Source organism: Trypanosoma rangeli, assembly GCF_003719475.1.
Source record: "Trypanosoma rangeli strain AM80 chromosome Unknown Tra_15.4_contig_00126, whole genome shotgun sequence".
NCBI classification, from domain to species: Eukaryota; Euglenozoa; class Kinetoplastea; order Trypanosomatida; family Trypanosomatidae; genus Trypanosoma; species Trypanosoma rangeli.
The window spans coordinates 38,626-47,525 of NW_021705871.1; the positions used below are offsets into that span (position 1 = coordinate 38,626).

The following is an 8,900-nucleotide window of genomic DNA, read 5'->3' on the forward strand; positions in this document are numbered from 1 at the left end:
TATTTACTCGGCTCGTGGTTGGCTGGTTGGTGCCGCAAGGAGGTGCTCTGCATGTGAGTCATCTCTTTAGTGGCGTTCCGAGCTTCGGCGGCGTACCAGCCGTATCACACGCATCCGCTTAGCACCGTGTACAAAGTGCTGTGCTCCAGGGAGGCGACGGTGCGATTTCGACCGACGGATTTTGCTTTTGCTGTGGGATACGATGGGGCTGAAGACGAAGTCGAACCGCTTCCGCTACACCGAAGCCAAATCGCCGCCATTGCCCAACAGAGAGGCCAAGGGAATGAGGGACGCGTCAACGGGAGACGCCCTGAGACGGTCGCCACGGCTGCCGCTACACGCCGAGAAGCATGCGAGCATCTCACGTAAGGGCTGGACGTCAGTGGGGGGAAATTCAGTTTTGTTTTTTTTTGTCGCAACAGTTTGCTGCCTTTTTCCCAACAGTGAGGGTTAGGGATCTTGCAAATACCATTCATGCTAGGAGAGCGAGTGAGAGCGGGGGCGTTGATGCCGGTGTGTTGAGGCCGACCGTGTGTGACTGCCCCTTCGGGCGGTTGTTGTTGTGGTAGTCACACTATTTTTGTGGTCTCCATTTTCTCTTCGAGCGGTGCTGGAGGAATCTTACTTGTTTTGTCTTTTTTTTTTCTTGTTGTTGCTTTCTCTCTTTCTCTCTCGGTTTGTGCGTGCTTTTTTTATTGGCTGCGTGGGGCCGCCGCAGTATAGGGGTGCTCACGCCGGACCGCACCGACACTACACATACACACTTAGGAAGGACAAGCGTATTTTGTGAAGGGGGGAAAAAATAGAAAGACGAAGAGAGGGGAAGGAGAGGAAAAGAAGAAGAAAAGGGCGGGGGTTGGTCCGTCAGCATGGGGAACACCGTCTGCACGGATGCCGTGCCCCTCTCTCTGGAAGACGTTCTGCACTCCTGTCCGAAGTCGCCGACACGCTGCGTGGCGGAGGTGTTGTCAGATAGCGTCATAGAAAAATTCACGCGATACCAGCACAACTTTAAGGCCTTCGTCGTTTGTGAGGGCGCAACAGGCGCTGCAGTGAGGCGGGTAGATCCTTCGCAGCTTAGCGCACAACCGTTCGACCTCTCACAGGCAAAAATTAAGTTGGAGGAAACCGCAGCATACATCCTTCTGCATGTGCAGTGCACACCCATCGCCACAGCTGGCTCTGACACTCTCATCCCACGAGGTGAGGAGCAATCGCATCGGGAGTTGGATGGGACTCAAAACAGCAGTGAAGAGGCGCCCTCATGGTCACGCATACTTACAGAAGTGTTTACCCCTCGGGGTTTGGCAACGGCATTCGCGACGAATATTGGCAAGCCCTCACTTTTTCTTCCACCCTCTGTTTCTTTGACAGGTGGTGTCATTAGTCCAACTACGGTGCTTCATTCCGCCGCTGCGTCTTCGCGCCTGGATGGATTGGACTTTCGGTTTAGCATTCACATCCTTACTGGAAAGAAGGCGCATCAATTGGTGGCATCCGTCGCATTGCTCCATGCCTTGCGTATTGAACAGTCTTTAATGGAGAGTGATGAGAGCGTGCGACGGCTGTTTTTTAATTACAGACCGTCACACGGGACACTTGACATCAAAACAGGATTCTCTGCGTGTGTCCCTATCGGCGAGGTTGTGAGCTATCGAATTTTTTCGCACCGGAGTCCAATTATAGAGGAGACGCGAAAGAACGCCATTCTCCGCATCCTGCATGGTATACATGGGAAGTCGTTTCCGGCGATTTTGGCAACACCGTCCTCCGCATGCGTCAGCTTTTCTCGTTGTAGCACACCACGAGGAGTGTTTACCACCACAACCACCTCCTACTCCGCCCACACACAAGCTTTCATGTCATCACTTGCAAGTGTCACTCCATTATACTCTCATCGAAATTCTGGGTTGGATATACCACGTTTGCGTTTTGCGGCGGGCGCAGCAAGGCGGAGCGCGGTGGATTTGCCACGAAGTGCTCCTCCACAGTACGGAAGTACGATGACACCTCCGTGGACACAACACGAAGGGGCTTCAGCAGGATCAAATGCAAGCTCCACACGGACACCACGAGCCTTTGCAACCCCGCCAATTTTTCCTGTTATTTCCAGCTTACGTTTAAACGAGGCATTGAATGGGAGAGCCACCGCCGAGGTGAACACTGAGGGCGATGAAATTCGCATGACAGAGGAACGAATGCAGAAGCTGAAGGCTGCAGCACCGGAGGCTACTGAGGTACTCCCATGGTTATTTGTAGGTGGGGAGGAGGCCGCGGGGGATCGTGGTCAACTTCTCTCAAAGGGTATTACCAATATTGTCAACACCGTCGCATTTTCTGTAGGAAACGTTCACAGTGATGTCTTTCAGTACCTTGGACTTTACTTGAGTGACTCCCCGGATGAACCTATTTTTTCACTTTTCCCAATTGTGATCCGCTTTGTGGAAGAGACACGGTTGAAGGGAGGCAAGACGTTTATTCACTGTCATCAAGGCGTATCCCGCTCCTGTTCCTTTGTTATTGCCTACGTCATGTGGCATCAGGGTCTCTGCTATGATCGAGCATTTGAGTTTGTGCGTGCAAGGCGCAACGTGTGTAGCCCCAACACTGGATTTTATGTGAATTTGCTTCTATGGGAGAAGCAAATGGTCGCCCCCATTTTTAACAAGGTTTACGCATACGTCCCCTACACGGAATACATGTTCCCCTTCTCGTTTCGTCTGGCCCTCACGTTTCGTCCTCACGAGAACACGCACAACAATGACGACGACTCACACGTCGTTAATTTTCTTGCGCGTGTGGTCCATCACACTGACGAGAGTTACACGATGGACCCAAGACTGAGTTACGGCATTTTGTTGGGGGAACGTCTCCCACAAAGTGGAAGCCCTGTGACGCCCATCTTCTCCTACTTTTTTGCAGGCTCGGACTGTAACGCTATTGTGCAGCAGGAGGCCAAGGAGGACTGGAACGCATTTCTCAGATACAACTTTTACCAGGGACAGAGGAGGCGAAGCACCAACAACAAGGGCGAGATTGTCACGTATGCGCCAATACCGCCGATTGGGCAAGCAACAGAATGTTTGCAGAGTATTCAGGATGTTGAGGACGTCATTCAGGAACAAGTGTTTAACCGAAAGTGTGCGGCATCCAGTGGAGTAAGATTTCCAAGGCTAGTGCTGGCGCAGATTGAGTGCTGGGACAAACTGCTTGCCCACGAGAATATGATGGATCGCCTTTCAAATCATCTTTCGGAGCAGCAGCATGTGAAAGTAACATCTCTGAAACGTAAGCGCATACGGGAGGAGGAGCGACGATGTCTGTCTAACGTACTGCCTGCTGGTGGCACACCACGGATTTCATCTAATAAAAGTGCTGGTGCAAGAAGTAACACCATGGCAACCCCTACTGCACCTACATCTGCTGTTGTTGCAGGCGCTGCTGCTGTGGATTCGGCGTCGTCGGCGACGCCACTGTCTACACCACCATTAGTAACAACCACAACAACAAAATCAGCAGCCACAGATGGGAGGGCCGCCGTGTCACATGTAAGGACATACTCAGCACCTCATACCGCACGCTCCAAACCGTTGGGCGGTGAGGTGGAGATTTACGCCTACCCTTTTACTGATTCTCCGCTGACAAACATATTAGACATTGCCGATATGGAGCCGGATGGCTGCTACGTGGTTCTCGTCCCTGCCAATGCTGCCGCCGCCACGGCGTTAGGGCACCACCACGTGTTTTTGTGGTTTGGGTGCAACTCTAGCGTTACTGAGACGGAGGCATGGGAAGCGTACGAGCGATCGCTGAAGATAGACAAGGGCGTTCGTCTGTGGAATGAGACAGTGTTGGAGAGTCCGTTGGAGGAGGTGGTTCGTGATGGTGAGGAGCCAGACGACCTCATTTTGGCGCTTGAATGAGATGAGTACGTAGAGAACTGAACCAGCACGCAAAAGCGCATAAAAACTATGTATATACGTATATACATGACATATATGAGGTATGAGAATTTGTTATTTAAAGGAATAGCGTGATGTAAACGGGGATGCGACAGGGACTCGGCATTCCACTCCTTCACGCACGCATGCACGCTTTGCACAAAACGAGGATTGGGAAATTGTGACGGCGCCATCATGTCTGGAGCTGACAAGCATCATGCACACCCGGGCACACTCAGCGGTGCGTGTGTGTGTGTGTGTGTGTGTGTGTGTTGGAGGCTGCATGCCAGTGCGAGAAGAATACGCACATCTATGTGCGTTTAGTTGGGTTGCAGAAGCAGCGTGAGCGTGGGGAGGTGAAATGATCCTCACTCTTTTGCTTGCTGGCGTGCCCCTTGTATGTAGTATTTCGTGCTTAAATGTGCGGTAGTGCGGTATGTTTTGCGTGCATGCATGCATCTAGTTATGACTTGGCCCCCGCACCTTCATCTCTTTATTTCTTTCTTGATCTCTTTCCTCCTCTTTAGAGGGCTTTTACTGTAGGGAGTTAATAAGCGTTTTTGTTTTTGTTTCGTTTTGGCAGGAGGGCCTCTATGCTGGATGGTGCCCCATCTGTCGCCTCTCTTTCTTCTCTTTCTTTCTATGCTTTTCTCCCTTCGTAGTCACACCCACACCTTTGTTTGGGTGCACAAAACTCTGCAGCAAGCGGGCAGGGAAGAACGTAGTCAACACACATAGACACACGCACATACCAAGGAATTGGGCGAGCGGACGGAAGAGCGAGCGAGAAGTGGAGAGGCTTCCAGCATAGGCTGCGCGCCATGCTTCATCGATGCGCCTTCCTCCTGCGACGCCGCGGCGCTGGCATCATTGGTCTCCCAAATGTTGGGAAGTCCACGCTCTTCAACGCTCTAACCTGCAGTCAACAGGCAAAAACGGGCAACTTTCCATTTTGCACTATCAACGCAAACCTTTCGAAGGTGCCGGTTGTGGACGACCGACTCCGTCGGCTTGCCGCCTTCACTAGGGCACAGAAGATTGTAGACGTGGAGATTGATCTCGCAGACGTTGCGGGCCTTATTGAGGGCGCCTCTAAAGGGGCCGGTCTTGGCAACAAATTTCTTGCCGACATCCGCCCATGCACAATCCTGCTACACATGGTGCGCTGCTTTGAGAGCGCCAAAGATGGCTTTGATACCCCAACGCCGCTCGAGGACATAAACACCATCATGAATGAACTTGTGCTCGCTGACCTGGAGGCGATGGAAAAGTCGCTGCACAAAGTTAACAAAACGAGGAAGGCGGGGGATGCGGCTTTGGTATTTTGCCAGCGTGTTGTGTCGTGGCTGCAGGACGGTAAACCCGTCTCAGAGATGCGGCTGAAGACAGAGGAGGAGCGGCAGTGGCTGCAACAGTACCAGCTGCTTTCTGCGAAGCCAATGATGTTTGTGCTAAACATGGACGAGACGAGCGTCGTGGCGGGGAATAAGTTTGCAGCAGTCGTCGAGGAAAAATTTGGCACCGACCGAACATGTCGGGTGTCTGCCTCTTTAGAAGAACAAACCTCGCAGCTGACCTCACGGGAGGAGCGGCTTATGTTTCTGCAAGAATATGGCATTGATTTGCCGCAGGGGGAGGTGCTGTTGCGCCATGCGTACCACCTGTTGCGGCTACAGTCCTTCTTTACGGTAGGGCCACTCATGGCACACGGATGGACCACCAAAGTGGGCGCAACAGCAAGGCAGGCGAGCGGAGAGATCCACTCGGACATGGAGAAGCACTTTCGGCGCGCCAAAGTGATGCCGTACGAAGAATTCTTGTCCAAGCCGAACCTTGAGGCGGCAGAGATGCAGATGACCTTCGTGGACGCCAACCATGTCATGAGGGACGGCGACGTCATGATTGTTGAGCACAATGCCCCGTCCTAGCGATCCTGTAGAATATATATATATATATATTATTGTACCGATAGACTGTGAGATTCCATTGGCCAGGCAGAGACGAGGGGTGCCGCTGCGGCGACTGCTTGTTATCGAGAGAGGGAAGGAGGGAGGTTTTTGCTTTTTTTTTGCTTTTTTTTTCTCTATTATACAGTGAAGAAACTCATATGGAAGACACACGTACCCCCCTCCGCTCCCCTCTCCTTCTTACCCGTGTTGTTGCACCGTGTTCACATTATTTTGTAATTAGCCAGGGGACCGCCTGGCAGCATAAATGTCACCAATGAAGGGTCAAACGGTGGAGTGAGACGGTGGATGGCGCATGCCCGCAGCTAGTGAGTCCAAACCACCCATGAACGTAAAGAAGGAGACATTGAATATCTCCCTTTCCTGTCATTTTTTTTTCTTTTTTTTTTTTCCCTTACACGCACACACACACACACACACACATCTGCTGGGGCGAGAAGGGAAGCTAGGAGAAGCACGTTTTTTTTTTTCCTCAGTGAGTGAATCAATCTAGAGAACAATATCCATAAACAGAAGGAAGGGCGGCCACGGCACCGCCGCCACACACACACAGAGAGAGAGAGAGAGAAAGGTAACAGATAAAAGTGAAATTTGCTGAACTCGCCGCCCACAATCTCCTGAGGCCAGTGGAATTGAAGCAGGAGTAACCTGCAAAGGAAAGGATATCAAAGGGAACGAGGGGGATTCCCCTGGTGGCACAGCAAGGAGAAAAACACAAACAGTGAAACAGAAAGAGGGTGTCAGGGAATTGGGAGGGATAAATTTTCCATGTTTAACGCAAATGATGCACGTCGTTATCCGGGCTTCTTTACCAGAACGTGGACCCCGCCACCCGATGAGTTTTCCCTCAGAAACATAAAAAGCTACCATTCACGTGGCGCCTTTGCTCACGCAACGCCCCCGCCACTGACACCGCGTCTTGCCTCTCCAATTAACGTGAGAAGTCTTTCCGCGACCGAACCGTTGGAACGTCTTGAGCACTCACGCGCGTCACCGGCAGATTTGCAGGCTAGTCGAGCACTTGTGGGAATGTCACGCGAGGAACCAGACATCTTACCGCACATAAGCACGCTAGACACTGATGGCTCGGGCGCGTTCACCGCCGCTCATCCTGGCCGTCCTGGGTGGGAGGATATGCCACAAGAGGAGAGAATGACTTACACCACCCGTCTTGAGGAAGACGTGGGCCACGTGCAGGACACACTGAACCGGGCTTACCACCTGCGGGATCATTATAAGGAAGGGGCGGCGCGCCTTCACAGAGAGTTGCTGCAGAAGCGGAGCACTCTTGATCGTCTGGAGCGTGATCACCGCCAATGCAACGAAATTATATTTCGCCATAAGCGCGAGGAAGTTGACCTCCGCCAGCGACTCGATCATGCCGAGGGAGAAGTGCAGCGACTTAAGACATTGCTGCAGTCCGAAGAGCATTTAGGGGGTGCATCCGTGGTGCATGCAGAACACCAGCTACGTCTAAAGCAGTTAGAGGTCGATACTCTTTTGGAAGATAAGAGACATCTAGAGGAGCAGGTACGTGATTTGATGTTGCAACTCTCTCAGGAGCCGCGTTTAGTCCGCGTAAATGAAGGTGCAGTCACACAGCCAATGGACAGTTCACATGTTTGTGAGAAAGGGGAGGAGCTGTCGCAGGCACAACAGCTTATACAGGTCCTTCGTACTGAGCTGCAAGACCTGACGCAGCAACTTCAGAATGAGCGCTCCCAGCATGAAAGCGCGCTCGGTGAGATCATCAAAGAACGAAACAACGCCCTGGAGTTGAACAATTCGCTCCTTGCCGAGGTTGACGGGTTAGAGGAGTCGTGTTGCTCATATACTGCGTGCATTTGTAAGCTTCGTGAAGATTTCATGCAGCGGGCACCTCTGACACACGCGGAGCATCAAGCCCTCGTCGAACAGTGTGAGAAGCTGCGGGGGGAACTCCAGCAACTTCAAACGAGAGAATGTAGTTTACACGACAAGGCGCTTGAGCTCGAAAAGCAGGCAATACAACAACAGCTTTTCATACTACGCTCCGATGGGGAAGAGAAAAATTCAATGTTACATAGGGCACGTGCCGAATTGGCGCACATGCAAGACACTGTCAATGCCTTGCAGAATGAACTCGAACTTGCTCAAAAAGCCAAGGCACTGCTTGAACAGGAGCTTCTTCACGCAAGAGAAAGGCAACATTCCGCCAATGAGCAAAATAAGGAAGCTCAACAAGTAATAAAAGACTTCAATCAAAGACTTCAGAATCAATTCTTGGAAATTCATGAGCTAAAGGCGCAGGTGGACATCTTACAACGCCAAAAAACAGGGATACCAGCAGCAACCATCCTATGCAAAAAAGCGCTTTTTGCTAGTATGGGCCAGCGAGAAAATAGAGAAAAGAGAGACAAACTCCAGATATCAGGCACAACCTCCTGTCCATCAGAAGCCAACACTAAAATGCAACATGACCAAACACGGGCTATCTCAGAAACCCTACCGATGCCATCAGAGGGACAAGTAAGAACCCACAACGAATTCAACACAGCAACAAGGCAACCACCACATGAGATGAGTAATATCTTACAACAGCTGTCGGGAGCCCGGGCAACAGTTGAACAACTTTCCGCGGAGCGCGGTACACAGGCGGCACGATTGGCGGAATTGACGGCAGCCGTTGCCCGCCTGGAGAGCAGTGCCGATGCCTCTGGGCCGGTGGTGGAAGCGCTCACCGTGGAGCTGCAGGAGACGCAGGTCCGTCTCCGCGAGGCCGAGGAGGAGGCGACACAGCTGGCTGAGAGGCTCAGGGTCTGTGAGGAGCGTTGCGAGCCTGCTTTTGCATCTCGTTCCGCTGACACCGCGCTGACAGCACTGGAGCGTCTCGCCGAGGAGCGCGAGGCTCTGGCCGGGAGGTCGTCCGAGCTTGAGAAGCGTGTTGCAGAGCTGGAGCAGGAGCTGCGGGCTGCGCGTGGTGCGGATGTGTCCGAAGTGCCGTCTTTGCGTG

At 52.2% G+C, this 8,900-nt stretch overlaps 3 protein-coding genes across 3 annotated transcripts in view, besides 9 other annotated features; all 3 read left to right on the forward strand.

Moving 5' to 3' along the window:
* Positions 1-629: 629 nt before the first annotated feature.
* Positions 630-674: a microsatellite.
* A 130-nt stretch (positions 675-804) lies between these two features.
* Positions 805-848: a sequence feature (GA-rich).
* A 21-nt stretch (positions 849-869) lies between these two features.
* TraAM80_04366 (putative dual specificity protein phosphatase) lies at positions 870-3,923 on the forward strand (the record flags this gene model as incomplete). The annotated part of the gene is made up of 1 exon (XM_029381299.1): positions 870-3,923. One exon carries the CDS (start codon positions 870-872, stop codon positions 3,921-3,923), a length of 3,054 nt encoding a protein of 1,017 aa, XP_029238852.1.
* Positions 3,924-4,186: 263 nt separating this feature from the next.
* Positions 4,187-4,214: a microsatellite.
* A 346-nt stretch (positions 4,215-4,560) lies between these two features.
* Positions 4,561-4,590: a microsatellite.
* Positions 4,591-4,762: 172 nt separating this feature from the next.
* TraAM80_04367 (putative GTP-binding protein) lies at positions 4,763-5,869 on the forward strand (the record flags this gene model as incomplete). Its single annotated transcript, XM_029381300.1, has 1 exon — positions 4,763-5,869. One exon carries the CDS (start codon positions 4,763-4,765, stop codon positions 5,867-5,869), a length of 1,107 nt encoding a protein of 368 aa, XP_029238853.1.
* A 12-nt stretch (positions 5,870-5,881) lies between these two features.
* Positions 5,882-5,902: a microsatellite.
* Positions 5,903-5,995: 93 nt separating this feature from the next.
* Positions 5,996-6,022: a microsatellite.
* Positions 6,023-6,277: 255 nt separating this feature from the next.
* Positions 6,278-6,299: a microsatellite.
* A 5-nt stretch (positions 6,300-6,304) lies between these two features.
* Positions 6,305-6,331: a microsatellite.
* A 128-nt stretch (positions 6,332-6,459) lies between these two features.
* Positions 6,460-6,479: a microsatellite.
* Positions 6,480-6,676: 197 nt separating this feature from the next.
* The window catches only part of TraAM80_04368 (NUP-1 protein), a gene marked incomplete at both ends in the record, with an annotated part of 2,445 nt that continues 221 nt past the window's right edge, over positions 6,677-8,900 (forward strand). The window contains one exon of the mRNA XM_029381301.1: positions 6,677-8,900. This exon is cut by the window's right edge and continues 221 nt beyond it. Within this exon, the coding sequence (XP_029238854.1) occupies positions 6,677-8,900 (2,224 nt within the window).